The following is a 16,672-nucleotide window of genomic DNA, read 5'->3' on the forward strand; positions in this document are numbered from 1 at the left end:
GGAACTGATTTCAAGGTGTGAGGAAAGAAGCAAATCACTGGGGAAGAAGTGTGCTCCCTGAATGTTGGTGCTTTGGAGCAAAGCCTCAGTTAACTTACCTTAGTTATTGCCTCTGTATGTGACCTTGAGGTGAAAGGGACCTCAAAAATCATTGAATGTGACACTATCATATTTACAACTGAGTAAAGAAAAACCAGGTGATGTGATTCACACAATGTTACACACATATAGTCATTAGCAGTGCTAATATCTGAACTTGTGTAAATGGGGGAAGTGAAGGTAGGAGGCAAGAGCTGACTCCAAATCTAGTGTTCTTTCCACCATATTACACCAGCATGTGGAGAATTTCTGAGGATGTAATTTAATCCCCTGAGGCAGCTGTTTGAGGGAGATATTTAATCAGTGGGGGCTTCCAGACAACTCCTCTGTCATATGGGTGAACCAGACTTTGGGGGGGGCAGTCCCTGGAGCAAATGAGACTGATCCCTATCTGCCTCCAGAGTACCTCCTAGAAATTTTGGGGGTGCTACTTCTGGCTAGAGCTCCCCATCTGGTGATGAAGTCCCCTCATTATCTGCTCTGTCAGAAGAACTTATTACTTGACATCATGTAAAATCAAATGGTCCCTTTAGACCACTTTACTCATGTTACACTTCAGATCCTCTTGCTTAGGCTGCTGTATTTACTCTGCCCATAACTAAAGTCTGCTCTGCCTAGGAAGATACCATCATTAAGCATTTGGGGTGTATGATCTTTGGTGTTTCCTGAGTCACTAAAGGAATTCTACTGGGACATAGCTGACTTCAAGGAAAACTTTGGAGGGATTTCAAAGGAATCAGGCAGAGAAGTAATGCTAGAAACTAACAGCAATGCTATAGGAAAAAAAATATAATAACTAATAACAGAAATTGGGGGTATGCAGTGATCAATAGTCTGTGAACCCTGTGGGGCTCTGGTTGTTTCAAAGGGCCTGAGAAGCTAAATTATTGCATGAATTTAAATTCACATCACCATTTGGATTTTATTTAGTGGTTGTAACACAAGAGCTCCTGCTTTGACATTATTTGGCTTCAGTAACAAAATTTCAGTTATATGTAGTTGCAGTTGTGATTAATAAAATTCAAATTCATTTAAAAGTGTTACTAAATTCATACTATCTTTTTGCACTGTGAATTATTTTAGTTGATTATTATAAATAGTACATGTATAAATATTATAGTGAGGTGTTGCAGTGGATAGAATATTGGGCTTGGAATCAGAAATCAGGAAGACTCATCATGAGTTCAAATCCAGCCTCAGATACTTACTAGCTATATGACACTCCTCTATAAAATGAACTGGAGAAGGATATGACAATCCATTCCAGCAACTTTGCCCCCCAGAATTCAAAAGGGATCAAAAAGAGCTTGACACAAGTGAAAAATGTGTCAATAACAACAAAGAAATAGAGCTAAAATATTTTAGGGTTAAAAAGGGTAAACAATTCCAATTGTTCAGTGATGAAGAGAGCCATCTATATTCAAAGAGAAGACTGTGAGAACTGAATGTGGTAGAACAACAATAGATGTTCTAGGGATGATGTTAAGAGCTGGGGATACAAATAAAGGCAAAAATCATGGTGCCTGCCCTCAAGGAGTTTACATTTAATGAGTGAGTCCATATGTAAGTCATTAAGTACAAATAAGCTATGCAGATGAAAGGGAATCTCAGATGTCCCTAGCAGCTGGGAGGACTGGGAAAAGCCCTCTTCAGAGACTGTAAATTGAGTCTTGAGTGAGAAGTGAGGAAAGAGAGAATGTCAGGTATGGGGGAATAGCCCGTACAAATGTTTGAGATGAGAGATTGAGCCTTGTATGTAAAGAATCACTGGCAGGCCATTATAGCTGATTTATAGACTAAATAGAGGTAAGGTGAACATATAAAAAGGTAAGAAAGAAGGGGTCAGACTGAAGAGCGTTAAATGCTACACTGAGGACTTATCCATTTGATCCCACAAATAATAGGGAGTTACTGGAGTTTATTGAGCAGAGGAATGACAAGGTAGAAAGAATTTTAAATGATCATACCTAGGTTATATCTGCTTTGGGATCCAGAATCCCATACATACATTACAATCCATTCATACCATATTATATCATTCTCCAGTGCATTCACTTCCTTTCTTCTTTCTTTTCTTTACTCTCTACAGTCTAGCTTCTGACCTCATTATTCAACTGAAACTGCTCTCTCTAGAGTAACCAAAAATGCCCTAATTGCCAAATAAGTTTTTTTCAATTCTTTTGCTGGATCTTCAATTCAGATCACACCAGATAACTCTGGGTTCTTTCCAAGATTTAGTCCTGGGACCTGGTTTTTTCCTCCCATATAGTATTTTGTCTGATAATTTCATCAACTCCCATGGATTCAATTATCATCTCTATGGAAATGATTCTAAAAGCTATTTATAAGCCATAATCTTCCTCCTGATCTCTAATCTCAGATCTTCAACTGTCTATAGACCCCCTTCTCAGAATGATATTTTTATGTTTGTAAAAGCCACAATTGAAGGAAATGTTAAATTACAGTTAGAGATTGCAATTAGATTTGTTCTGCTTCATATAAGTTCACAAGTCCCCTGAAATCTATCCATGAATCTATTGGGGATGGGGATGGGAAAGTCCATGGATCCTAAATTAGAAGATCCTGATTTAGTTTAACCCCCTTTATTTTGAAGATGAAAAAACTAAAGCCCTATATTTTAATTGATGACAGGTCCAAGTAAACTGTTTGAAAGCAGATCTAAAAACTATTTTGGCCATTCTAATCCACATGATCATTCTTAGCAGTCTGTTGTTCTCTAATGACAATCCTCCATCTCCTACATTGAGACCCTGCCCTCTGGGGCATCTGGCTCCTCATGCATGACTCCAAAGGGAGTTCTCACCTGAAACTCCTCTAGAACCCATTTTACACTATGAATCTCCACAATCTGGATCTTAAGAAAATTTGTATTTCAGTTTGTAAGGGAGGAAATTTTGACTCTTGGTACTTTAACATACCTGAGATAACATCTTCATTCTCCATAATGCTTTTCCATCTCTGACTCAGTGGCTTTCTCACACTAGAGACATCAACATTCTTTTGGCTTCTTCTTACTAGCAAGTCCTCTCTCAAGTTTTATATGAAGAAACACTAAAGCCCATCCAGCCTCATTTCAAATTGTTTCCCTTCCCCAAGTTTTATATCTCCCTTTTATAAATTGATTGTTCAGTTAGACTGTAAGTTTCTTAAGGACAGGATCCATGTTTTTTGGTGCTATTTTACATTCCCAACATTTAACATGATGTCTAGTACATAGCGCTCTTTCTTTACCTCTTCCCTCCCCACTTTGGGTATTTATCTCTCCTGAAAGACTCTTCTATTTCCCTTCAACTTGGCTAAACTAGCCCAGGATTTAAGACCTAGATCAAATCACTTTTATGAAACTTACTTAGCTCACTCCAGTCCAGTCCTCTGAATGGATGCTATTCACTTTCTATATGACTTATATGTAAATTAATCACACATATGTCTTGTGACGTAACCCCAAAGCTATTTCATGGTGAGCTTTAACATTTGTTTCATTTATTTGGCCTGGTCTAACTTTGTCTTGCTGCTAACTTCTCCTTTTGCATGTCATGGGGTATTAAACTCCCATTCTAGTCAGCGGCCTGAGCTCATGCACATGTTTTTATCCATCATTGGTGACAGCCCGTTTTCCAAGAACAAAATTTGGCTAGCTTTCAAAGGATGACGGTTATTGATCCCTGTTGGAAGCAAACAGATGTGACACTAGGGTCTGTCTTTCAAGTTCAAATGGGAGATAATTGAATGCAGTTCGGTAGTTGTAAAACCTCTGCTGTCTTATTACATGGCACCTCATCAAGTAAACCTTGTTCTCATCCTTCCACATGCCAATCTCTATCCAATCTTGATTGCAGAATGAGGAAATTGTGACGACTCAAGTAAGGAACACTTTCCAACTATTTTCCAGCTAGTTCTTCTTTTGTGAATAAGGTAAAAATTAAATATCTACACATGGTGAACATACTACACAAAAGAACATTCTTCAAGTCATTGACAACCTGTGCTTCAGACAGAGGAGGAAAACAATGGTTGGATTAGACATGGAAAATGATCGGAAAATGATATCCTCTTTCTTTAGAAATCAATGGTTCCACTTTGCAAATCCGCAAAGATAAAAGGTGGGAAAGGTAAATGTTGGAAGGATTGTGGGATGATAGGCACTCTGGTGCTTAATTGGTAGAGCTGTGAATCAGTACAACCATTTTGGAAAGCAATTTAGAATCATGTGAATAAAATGACTACAATGTCCATAACCTTTGACTCAGAGATTCCAGACTTATATTTCAAAAAAGAATTTTTTTTCTTATCATGTACAACAAAATATTGGCAGCAGCACTTTTTGCATTGGTAAAGAACTGGAAAACAAGGTAATATCCATTGATTGGGGAACGGCTAAGCATTTTTTGGTACATGAATATAATGGGATATTATTGTGCTGTAAGAAATGGCAAATTGGATTCCAAAGAAAGATGGAAAGTAGTTGACTGGAATTGATAGTGAAGTAAGTAGAGCCAAGAAAATAATATATACAGTGGCTATACCAACGTAAAGAAAAAGAAACAGACATATACTAACCACAAAATCAAAAGTCAATGTTGCAAAATTATGAAAAAAATATGGCTTCAAAGAAGAGGTACAAGAAAACCTTTTCCTCTCATCCCTTTGCAGATATAATGTCCACAAGTGATATACCAATTCTGTTTTTTCTTTTTTCTTTATTCTTTACTTTTATTCTGTATTTTTGTCTTTAAAAATATAATCTCTTAGATGAAATAGTTCAATTGAGGAGGATACTAGTGTTGTTAAAAAAAAAATCAATAGAAACTTTTTTTTTAGCATCCAACCAAAAATGCAGCTGCAGCCTTCCTTGGACCTGTAGTGCTACTGCCTTTGACAGAACTGAAGCATAGAAGTTTGCTAAGTTCCATTTCACTCATTTCAGCTCTTATGAAACATTCGTGGAGTTATAGTCTTTGTGCTAAATTTCTTGTAATTTGCTTCTAGTTTCTTTGAATATACATCCAACTGCCTGCTCAAGAGTTCCTACTTGCTCCTCAATTAGTGATTTGATCCAGATAAGGCTAAAGAGCTACATTTTTCTGGTTTAATTCTTTTAGGCTTCTGCTTATATTTACTGCAATATCTTTCATTTCTAGATACTTCAAGCTGGTCAGTTTGTTCATATTTTCTAGAAGCTATCTTCACTGATGACTGCCAGCTCGCTGATTAGGTACCTGGCCATCTTGGAGATGTCCTGGCACAGCCCTGTGATGTCCTCAATGAGCTCAGTGGCCTCTGTAGCCATCTCTACCACTGCATCATCTAGGCTGGGGGAAGGAGGAAGGAAAGATGATGGAGGGAAGTATGGGGATGTGAGAGGATGAAAAAGGGAAGAAGAAGAGAGAGGAGAAGAGAAGGAAGAAGGGGAAGAAGAAGAGGATAGAAAAAGCCAAGTGAGAAAACTGAGACTCACTTCTTTGGAGCAGATGGAAATAATCAACTTTCTGTTGGCTTTAACTGAGTGGTGGCAGAAATTTTTTTAGTTGGCTAAGCTGGAATTGAATGTGCGTGTAAAAGCCATGAAAATTCAAACTCCCTTCTCTGACTGAAAATGAGATTTTAATATGCTTTCTCTAGGTCTAATAAAATAGATCAAAACACTTATTAAATAGTTACTATGCCTTGGCACTAGATTACGAAAACAAGACAACAAAATAGTTCCTACTCTCAAGAAATCAAGGTAGGAGTAGGCAGAGCAGACTGGAGAATGAGCTAGAAGTGAAATGAGCAGGAAGAAGTCTGGTGCTCCTCCTAATATATAGTGGTTTTGTTCAAGCATTGATCATTCATCTAGTAGGTCTCAGGGTAGAATCATCCACAAGGGTCCAAAGCAGCTAAGATAGATCAGTATGAGAGAACACCTCACAGGTGACAGTGGCAGAAGGATCTATCTTTGCTCCTACCCTGCCACCACATGCCCATGAACTCACCATTTCCCTTCTGTTTCTTTTGTCTTGTTTCTTCTTTCCTGATCTTTTTAGAATAAATTTCAGACATGTAGACTCAAGTTTGAAGTGGTTGTTATAAAAGATTAAAAAAAAACAGATATAAACTGGGTGGAGTGGAAGGAGAATAGTACTTCCTGGCTCTGAGAACACTTTTCTCCCTTCACTGAGTCCCCATAAATTCAGTTCTGGGTGTGGTGGTATGGACTTTTTGCTCCCTTGTTTACAAGACATGATGTCTCAGCTGCCAGGTCAATTCCCTATGAGGCTGGGTGAAGGAGATTGCTCCTCACCAGACTCACTACTGCTCTTACCAGTTCTGACTGATGAAAGGATTTTTGATGAATTTATTGACCTTTTGCAGTTCAGAAGTCCACAAACTGTTCCTTTCTGCTTTTAATACTCATTCACCTAAGATTAGGAAAGAATAAACACAATACAATACAAAAAAAAAAAATTGAGGGAGCCATGCAGTCAGGGATACATGGATGCCAGGTGAGACAAAGTAGCAATAACAACATTCATAATTAGCATTTATATAGCACTATGAGATTTGCTAACAGGCTGCTTGATACAGTTAAATTGCTACCTTTTTCCCCACCCAGAGACTTATAGTCATTTTTGCTCACTCAACACCAGGAACCATTATTCATCTATTGCTATTTTTGTACTCATATTCAATTACAGATAAATAGCCATTTAAAAAGCTTTTCTTCACCATGTAATTGGGCTACAGATATATTCTGAAATGAGGGAAATTTCCTTTCTATTGGGATTCTCTGGAAGCAGGCTCATGAAGTTTAGATGGGCATTGTGCATATTTTACAGATGGAGTCTCATTGGCCAGTCTCTCCATTACACTAAAGGCTGGTTAAAACGAATGGACTCTAGGGTGACTAGGAGAAAGAAGTCTAAGGTTATGAACTTTTGTACTGAAAGTATTTCCCCTTTGGGGGGTGATAGTGTAGTCCCAAGAATGAGTATGTCCCTTTCTAGTTCCCTAAAGGCAATAGCCTCAAAGCATATGGGGATCCCAGCAAAAAAAAAAAAAAAAAAAAAAAAAAAAGAAGAAGTGGATTATAGGTTTTGTTATCCTCTTAACCTCTTAGTTCAAGAAATCAAGGTCTTCTGGATAAAGCCCTTCCTGGATTCCCTGTCCCAGCCTCCAACCTATTCATGCCTTCCCCTCCCCCACAAAGATTGGTGTCTGTTTTATGTATGTTTCACCTTTATATTCATATCTTCAGAACCCAGCACATTGCCCAACATAGAAATGTGTTTTTTCATGTATAACATATATTGGATTGCTTACCATCTAGGGGAAGGAGTGGGGGGAAAGAGGGGGAAATTTGGAACAAAAGGCTATGCAAGGGTCAATGCTGAAAAATTATCCGTGCATATGTTTTGAAAATAAAAAGCTTTAATTTAAAAAAAAAAAGAAAAGAAAAAAGGAAAGTGATTTATTAAATGATTTTTGGGAGATAAACACTTTGCCTCTTGGTCTATACAGCTTGAAAGAACACTTCTTGCACAATGAAAGGAAAATCATGTCAGCTCATGATTAGGCTATATTTACATGCCTGAGAAAGAAGGAAGCAATGATAGAGAGGCAAGATCTAGATTCAGGTAGTGGCAATGAAATTTTGTTAGCCCATGTTGGCCATAAATAGGATTTCTGTTTGTCTGGGATATTCTCCTGAGTTTAACAAAATTAATTTCTGGAGCCTAAAAAAATCCAAGTAACAATAAAACTTATCTTTCCTTTAAAACAAATGAAAATTATTTTTCTGTTGGCCTACTTTAAGAGCTTTTATAAAAGTTTTCAACCCTGGGTTTAAAGCAACTATTTTATCATCTGCCTGCCGCCCTCCTTACCCTCCTCTCACCCAAAGTCCTTGCCCCACCTCTACAGGACAATCAAAAGTCAGGCTCATTTTAACATTTACTTTTTTATTGTGTTGCATGAAATACCTATGTAATTAATGCAAGTATTGTATCGAGAGCCACATTTCCCCAAATATTAGGTGGGGCAGCTCAGTCTCCGCAGAAGCATCAGTGAATATAACCAGTGCCTTTTTTCTTTTTTAAAATTTTACAATCCTGTTGCTTGCAGTGCTATGCGCTTATGTGATAATAGATGAAGAAACAAAAACAATGCTAAATATTAATACATCTCAAAAAACACACACACACGCACATACACGATTTACAATGGAAACCCCACCCTCCCAACAGAAACAAGGCAAGCGATGACTTTTGGATGCAATTCCTATAAAATGTAGACTCTGCAATAAAAAGCCAAAGGCACATAAAAATATATTTTAACTTTAAAAATAATTTAGTTACAGTAATACTTTGCTTGAGTCATCTTCCCAACATGTATTTGACGGTCCAAAAATCAGAGATATAGAATATATAGGGATATATGAACTGCAAAGAAAAAAAAAAATCCCGACCCCATATAGTTGTTCAAATATGAAATCATACAAATAGTTTAACACTGAAGACCTAGCTACAGTGTAGTGCAGCCCAAATAGATATAATTCTTAGAAAACTGTCTATATTGATTAAAAGATTTAGATGTTAAATATTAGGGAGAGAACTAATGTTTCCTTCCTTCTTCCCTCCTTCTCATGTTTCTTTGACAACACTCTGAGAATGTCAGAGTTCTGCAAAGTTCCATATGATGATTGAGGCAGGCAGTCTTACCAAGAGCTATCCCCAACTAGATTCCTTGCGTATTTCCTAGCAAATTCTTGATCTGCCCATCAAGAATGCCTGCAGAAAACTGTTCTGACTCATTTCCTCTGTTTCGCAAGGAGAGCTCTGAGCATATCAAACAGTAAACAACATAACAGGTAAAAAAATATTTTGTAGAAACACTAATTTTAGAAAACCCGTTGTATAACTGCAAATGCAACTAGTGAAGCTTTTTGTATGTTTCTGTCAGCTGGGGTTGATTTTGGCTTGTCAGTACCTTTGACAATATGCCTGAAGTCCTATAATTTATTTTTATCCATGACATTAAGAACCTCATCTAAAAGTGAGGGTCCAAGGTCCAGCTGCAAGGAAAGCAGAGAGCCTGTGAGCTCAGAGAGGGATTCTTCTGAGTTTGTCTTCTCCTTGATGAGTTCACATGGAACAGAAGTGTCAAACATATCCTCTGTTTGCCAGTCACTGTACTGTTCAGAGAGACTAGATGAGTGACTGTCTCTGCCATTACTGTAGTGGGATGCCGTACCATTGCCTTTCCATGGGACATCCTCAGAGTGCACAGTTCCGTTCTCCAAGTGGTTGGTTTTCTCCTGAATTTTTTCTTCTATGACTGGCTCACAACTAAGTCTTGGGAGCTTTGAGGGCCCAAAGGAATCCTGTTTGGTATTAAATGTCACAGGAGATAATAAGGGCAACATGAGAGCTTGGGAACCACCAATGGCAGGAAGTGAGATAGCATTTTTGAGCACTGGAGAAGGTGTCTCTGAAAACATGGAATCAGAGGTGCTGTTTGCCCTCAAGAACTCACTATGTCCGGGGAGCTGGCCAACTCTTATTTTCTCCTGGTTCCCAGGTAACAATTCATAATTTCCTTGAAGAAATGAAATATCCCCAAACACATCATGCTGGCCCTCCTTTCCGATATGAATTGTGTGTCGAAAGTCCCCTAGTGGAGGACTGATCATATCTGGAGACAAAATGTCCCTTAGTTTAAATTTCTTTCCTTTCTTGTTATTGGCAGCTTTCAGGTAAATCGGGGTCTTGGCTGGCATCTTTGAATTGGAAACTGTCTGTTCTGCAAGGCAAGAAAAAAAGCCACTTTCCTTTTGGGGTGAGTGGGCGCTTTTCCAAAAAGAGCTTCAACATGCACTCTTAATCACATTATTTTCTCCAATGGCTTAGACAACAAATAAGGCCTCTGATGTGAAAGAAGTCCACAAAGGAGACTTTTCCTGAGGTTCAAGACAGGTGGGTTCAGATGCCAGGTCAATCAGCCACAGGACAGTCGAAGTGATTCTGGGAAATGAAGAAACCTGTGTAGAAAATCAAAGCAGGTGTCATTAATTGACTCATTATGGTTCGCTCAGTATTGTACTACATAGTTGTTGTTTTGTTAAATCCCTGGGAATCAGAACATGGGCCTTCCATCCACCCTTAGCATCTTTGGACTCTTCCATCTATTCTCAACTGGATCTTCCCCTCAGTGTGGTCTCCCATAAAGAGAGTATGACTTCCTTAGAAGCAAAGACTGTTCAGTTTTCTATTATAAACCAAGCAAGAAAGAGTAGGTAACTTTCCAGTTCCTTTAAGTCAATTATCCTCAGGATCTCAGCAAAAATTGCATTGTCGTCCTTGCTATTCTTTTAAGCAAAGGATTTCATAAATACTTTTTCATTCAGTAAACAAAAAATCCTGGGCAAAAACAAGATCTGATCCTTTTCTTGGTTGATCAATAACTTTGTCTAGCAATCTTAGATGCTGATTTTAGAACTTAAGATGTGTGGACAGCGAGGCAGCTGGAACTGGAGTCAGGAGGACTTGAATTCAAATGTGGTTTCAGACACTTACTAGCTGTATGATCCTGAGCAATTCACTTAACATCCATTAACTCCTTAAAAGGAAAAAGACGAAACTTCTTAAATGTAAAAGTTAACGAGCTTTTAATTGAGGGGAAGTAGATAACCAATTCCAAAAAAATAATGTGCTCCTCTGTTGGCTGCACAGAGAGTACTTTTACCCCAGAATAACTTTTTTAGAAGATCCACTTGTTGCTAGCCCTCTACACTATGTCTTTTCTGTCTAGCTACACTACTAGATGGGAAATGAATGCATGAGAACTAGTAAAGACCTTAAATGGCTGGGGGGAGGGGGGAGGTTTTTCAGGAGTTGGAATCTGAATGAGATGCAGGAAGTCAGAAAGAATCAGTTATTGGAATATTAAATAATATACTTCCTCCTTCTCTAACAAAAACAGGAGATAAAGACTAAGCTTGTGAAATCAACTGGTATAAGGAGTTCCCAGACGAGGAAGCGCTCTCTCAATACATCCTTCTCTTTGTTTGAGTGTTTCTCAAAAATGATTAGTTAATTTATTTTTGACATTCATTTTTAAAAATTTAATTTCCAAATTTTCTCCCTTCCTCTTCCCCTTGTCCCTTTTAAGAAGATAGGTAAAATAACAATTATTCATGTAAAGTCATGCTAAACATATTTCTATAATATCATGCTCCGTATATAGTCAGCAGATCCTGGGTTTAAATCCCAGCTCTTTCATTTCTTACCTGTATGTCTTTGGGCAAGTTATAGAATTTTTCTGGGTCTGAGTTTCTTTATTAGAAAATTACAATATTGAACTGAACAAACTTAAGTTCTCTTTCTAGCTCAAAATCCAAGATCCTTCTTTTCCAGGAAAATTATTTTGCTAGCTAGTCCATGTACATGACTTTGCACAAGTGATACCTCATCCCTAGAATGTACTCTACCAGAAGCCCTAGCTTCCTTCCAGGCATGTCAGGAGACATTTCTTGATTTCCATTTGTACCCTCCCTCACCTAATTCTTAGTATTCTCTCTCTCTAGAAATTACTTTGCATTCATTTGCTTATGTGAAGTGTATTCTTTTGGGAAAACATAAGTTCATCAAGGGAATGTTTCCAATTCAATTTTGCATGTTCTATGCATACAACAGGTGATTAATAAATGTGTTTTATGAAGTTAATATTTTACTGCTTCTCAAGATCATCTTATCAGCCTGGAGTCAGCAAAAAACTTAAAGTTCCCCTTCTTCTCTTGAAGTACCATAAAGATTTGAAGAATATTATCAAATTTTAACAATATTCTTTTAAAAGGCAGAATGGTATATTGAAAATCACAAAGACCTGAGTTCAAGTCTTGCTTTGGCCACATACTAGTTATGTAACACAGGAAGTTTCTTAACCTCTCAGGGCCCCAGGAAATTCTTGAAGGCTTTATGTAACAGAGGAGAGGAGGACCCATCTACATTGGTAGAGTTTCTTCCTTAAAATTACTCTATACCAATGAATTAACAGGTTTGATTAAAAAAGAAAAATGCTTGCAATCAAACATAATAAAGTGTGTGAAGTCATACTTCTGACTATATTAATCGTGAAGTTAATTTACTGTCTTTTTTAGGATCTGTGAAGCAGAAACATATTTAAATCTCACCTCTAGCCCTGGAAACAATGTAAGAAAAAAAAAAAAAACTCCCTGCAAATTTTCAGAAGGGATTCTCTCTGTACTCCTCACTATGAGACAGAGCTTCCATGGGTGGTATTTCTGTTTCTGCCATCAAATATAAAGTTGTTAACATGATTAGCGGCTGAAACTCAAGCAGCAACAACTGTGAGCCAATTTCTATAAAAGGTTGTAGGAGATCCTTGATTAACATTCCCTTAGGGAGGTAAAATCCCTAGTTTGACAGCTACAGAGAAGAGACCCTGCAGTGTGTTCCCCCCATCTCAGAAGCTTTACAAAACCTAAGACTTGTGGAGTGTGAGTTATATGGGGACAGAGAATAGTGCCAAACCAAGATTATAAGCAAATCCAAAATTGGAGGAAGATGGAGCAGCACCAATCATATGGTAGAGCATCATTTAATAATTCTAAAAATTGAATCATTTATAGAAGGATACTCTAGAGAGTCACACTGACCAAGACATAGTTTTTGGCAGTGCATGGATGAATGATGGACAGAGAGAAAGTGAAGGGGTGCAGAAGAAAAGGAAAAAGGCAAAGAAAGATACCCTTAGTGCGCAGTGCCTTGCACACAGTAGGAGCTTATTTTTGTTGAGTTGTCTATCTATATGTATAATAACCAAGCTACCTTGGTTCTGAAGCTTGAGGGAAAAAAAGAAAACAGGAGAGAAGTTAGCATTTATTAAAACCCTTATTATGTATCAAGCACTACGCTAAATCCTTTGCAAATGATTTCACTTTATTTTTAAAATGTTAGAAGGTAGGTACTATTTTTATCCCAATAGATGGATGGCCTTACAGATAAATGAATGGAATCAGTGAATTAAAGAAGGGAAAGTACATTTATACAGCATCTATTTTGTGCCAGGTACTATGCTAAGAGTTTACTATGATTAAAAATCATTTGATTTTTATAACAATTCTGATATAATTGGTTACTTTGGGGAGCTCTATAGCTTTATCTGTTTAGGTATTTTTCATAACCATTGATGTTCAGCTCACCAAGTAAAAGCAAAAAAAAAAAAAAAAAAAAAAAAAACCTCTCTTTGGATGTTTGGCCCAAATAGAACACTTACATTTAGTAGACATTTCCATTTAGTAAATGTTATGAGCACATTCAAAAATCTCAACTTTAGATTTTAAAAGGACTTGAAAAGCCTTTGTTATGACATTTTACATATCTATAGCAGCTCTTGGTGATGGCCAAAAATTAGAAAATGAGATGATACCCATCATTTGGTAATATTCAAACAAATTGAGACATATGAATGTGATGAAACACTATTGTATTATAAGAAATGATGATGGGCATGGTTTCAAAGAAACCTGAGAAGACTTTTATGAACCCATGAAGAGTAAAATGAACAGAACCAGTATTAAAATTTATATAATGACAACAATACATAAGATGACAACAATACATAAGACAAACAACTCTGAAAGACTAAGTGATTCTGATCAGGATAATAACCAACCCCAATTCCAAGGAACTAATGATAAGGTAAGCTCTCTATATCCAGATAGAGAAGTGATAGACTCAAGAGTGCATGCAGACCAAAACATTTATTTTTTTTGGACATGGCCCATATAGTTATTTGTTTTGCTTGACTATATATGTTTGCAATAATTTTGGTTTTCTTGCTTTCTCAATGTTGAGGGAAAGAGGTGGGAGGAAAAGAAGGCAGAATTTCTTTGATTTTAAAAATATCATTATATTAATGAATTTTTTCAAACCCATAGGGCCAAAAAAAGCATCTAATCACTTTTCCACATATTGTTGTTGTTTGATTATTTCAGTTTTGTTTGACTCTCCATGACCCCATTTGGGATTTTCTTGGCAAAGACACTGGAGTAGTCATGTCTTTCTCCAGCTCACTTCACAGATGAGAAAACCAGAGCAAACAAGGTTAAATGATTTGCCTAGAGTCACATAGTAAGTAAGTGTCTAAATCTGGATTTGAACTCAGATTTTTTGATTCCAGTCCTCAGTTCTCTATCTACTGTGGTATTTAGCTATCTTCAAGCACTTGAGTTGATTTTCAAATGGCATATTTTTCAATTCTTTCACCATTCTTATTACCTTCTTTAGGGTTTGATCCATCCTGTCAAGATCTTTCCTAAAATATTCCCAGAACTGTCCACAATACTGCAAACTTAACCAATAGCTTAACTAAGGAAGAATATATTGGGACTACACTATCTCCCTCATTCTTGAACATAGTGCCTCTATTAGTAGAGAAAAGATTATATTAGTTGCTTTTTTCTTTTTGACACAAAACAACAATAAAAACTACCCAATAGCACAAGGTGAAAAACAGAGATATTCCACTAGAGACCTCCTATCACACTGCCATCAATACACCAAAGATTGTTCTTTGGATATAGTCATTCTACCAATCTCTTCTTTTCATTGTTTCCATACAGCCAACACGAGCAACTGTCAAATGCTTTGCTAAAATCCAAGTCTATGACTTTTCCCTGATCAAACAGTTTTGAAGTAACTGTCAAAAAAAAGAGGTTTAATATAACACAACTGTTCCTGATAAAGCTATATGGCTTTTAGTAAATATTGATTCTCTTTCTAAATGCTCACAAGCTATCTTTCGAATGAAGGCAGCTATGTAGTGTAATGGACAGAAAACTGAAATCTGGATCTGGAATCAGGAAGTTGATGTTGTTTTTCACTTATGTCTGACTCTTGGTGACCCCATTTGGAGTTTTCTTGGCAAAGATACCTGAATGATTTGACATTTCCTTTTCACACATTTTACAGATAAGGAAATTGAGGCAAACAGGATTATGTGACTTGCCAAAATCACATAGCTAGAATATATTTGATACTGGATTTGAACTCATGAAGATGAGTCTTCCTGGTCTTAGATATTGACCAGGGCTACTATAAAGATCAAATGAGATAATATTTGTAAAGTGCCTAGCACAGATAGATATGTTTATTACTTTCTCCTTTTAAATAAATAAATCATTTAAAATTCTTTCAGGAATTCGAGTCAATTTCACTGCCCTATATTTTGAAAACCTCACTCTCTTTTCTTTTGAAAATAGGGATCTTTGTCTTCCTCCAGTCTTACATTCTCGGGGATTTTTCTCGATTTGTTGCTAACTGCAGCAATCATACTTGCCAATTCTTTCAGGATGTAGAATTTGATCTCAATGACTTGAACTTAGCTAGTCAGAAAGAGAAGTCTGATGTTTTCCCCTTTATTTCTTCCCTTATCTTCAGTTCTGATTCTTAAGACTTGGAGTTAGATGAGGGTTCAGAGATCAAACCCAACCCTATTATTTTACAGATGAAGAAGAGAAAAAAAAAAAAAAAAAAACAAACAGAAGCAAAGTAGGATTTGAGTAGTTTTGCTTTCGGTCATCAATTATCATTAACTCCTCTACTCTGAAGCTTATTGTTGAGCTCTCTTGTCATCCATATCTATCTACACACACACACACACACGCACATGTAAATGTGTACATGTATACATATATATGTATGTAAGTGTATATTCCATTTCTGTCATATTTGGCATGGAGAGATTGACAAAGTTAGTAGTTAGCAGGAATGCTAAGCAGAAAAGAACAATTCTGTCTTGGATGGTAAGCATAAGAGCAGAATTTAAAACAAAGAATTTGAAGTAAACATTAACAACCTTTATAATTTCCCTTAAAAAAACACCTGCTGCTCCTTCTGGTCCCAGATTCATTTGTATAGCAAGAAGGAGCATTAAGGGGGCAGGAGGGATACCTGACTGGCCCCAAATAATCTTTCTGGTTTTGTTGGCTGCTGTCCCTTCAAAGAAAACTAATAATCAGATTTGACATGAATGAAGGCATTTTCTAATTTCAACTCACATGGTTGGCTAAGCCCAGAAATTTTACATGAATGTGCCAGAAGGACAGATAAAAGGCGAGAAAACCTTAACCAGACCCTATCTGTTAGCTCATGCTATCTTTCTGGAAGTGTACAGCCATACCTCCCTTATGTTATATAGAGCAAAAGAATTTTAGCCCTTTCTTAAAGGGTGAGGTTTCTTAATCACGGGATCCCTGCAGATGATAAAAGGAGCCCACACAGGCTCTTTAAGCTAAAGATCAGCAACTGATAGCAACTTAAGGAAACTTGAAAAGATACAACACAAGACCCAGTAGGAAAAAAAAGAGGCAATAAATACCCAGCAGAGGAAACACTGCAGTAAAAAAAAGCACCAGAGGACAGTATCAAAGGTGTGAACTGCCCCAAGTCCATCCTGAGTCCTGATCACATACATGCATTTCCTGAATATATACCTCTAAGGAATCCTGGGCACTCAGACGTTGTGTGCTGTAAATACACACATACACACA

General features: G+C 37.1%; 1 protein-coding gene across 2 annotated transcripts in view; it reads right to left on the reverse strand.

Moving 5' to 3' along the window:
* Nucleotides 1-8,043: 8,043 nt before the first annotated feature.
* Nucleotides 8,044-16,672, reverse strand: part of CDC42EP3 (CDC42 effector protein 3) — a 31,792-nt gene continuing 23,163 nt past the window's right edge. For both annotated transcript variants that reach the window (XM_051975116.1, XM_051975117.1), the window contains exon 2: nt 8,044-10,138. In XM_051975116.1, the coding sequence (XP_051831076.1) occupies nt 9,110-9,877 (768 nt within the window). In that variant the 5' untranslated portion in view covers nt 9,878-10,138 and the 3' untranslated portion in view covers nt 8,044-9,109. The remainder of the gene's footprint in view (nt 10,139-16,672) is intronic.

Source organism: Antechinus flavipes, chromosome 2 (genome assembly GCF_016432865.1).
Source record: "Antechinus flavipes isolate AdamAnt ecotype Samford, QLD, Australia chromosome 2, AdamAnt_v2, whole genome shotgun sequence".
Lineage (NCBI taxonomy): Eukaryota > Metazoa > Chordata > Mammalia > Dasyuromorphia > Dasyuridae > Antechinus > Antechinus flavipes.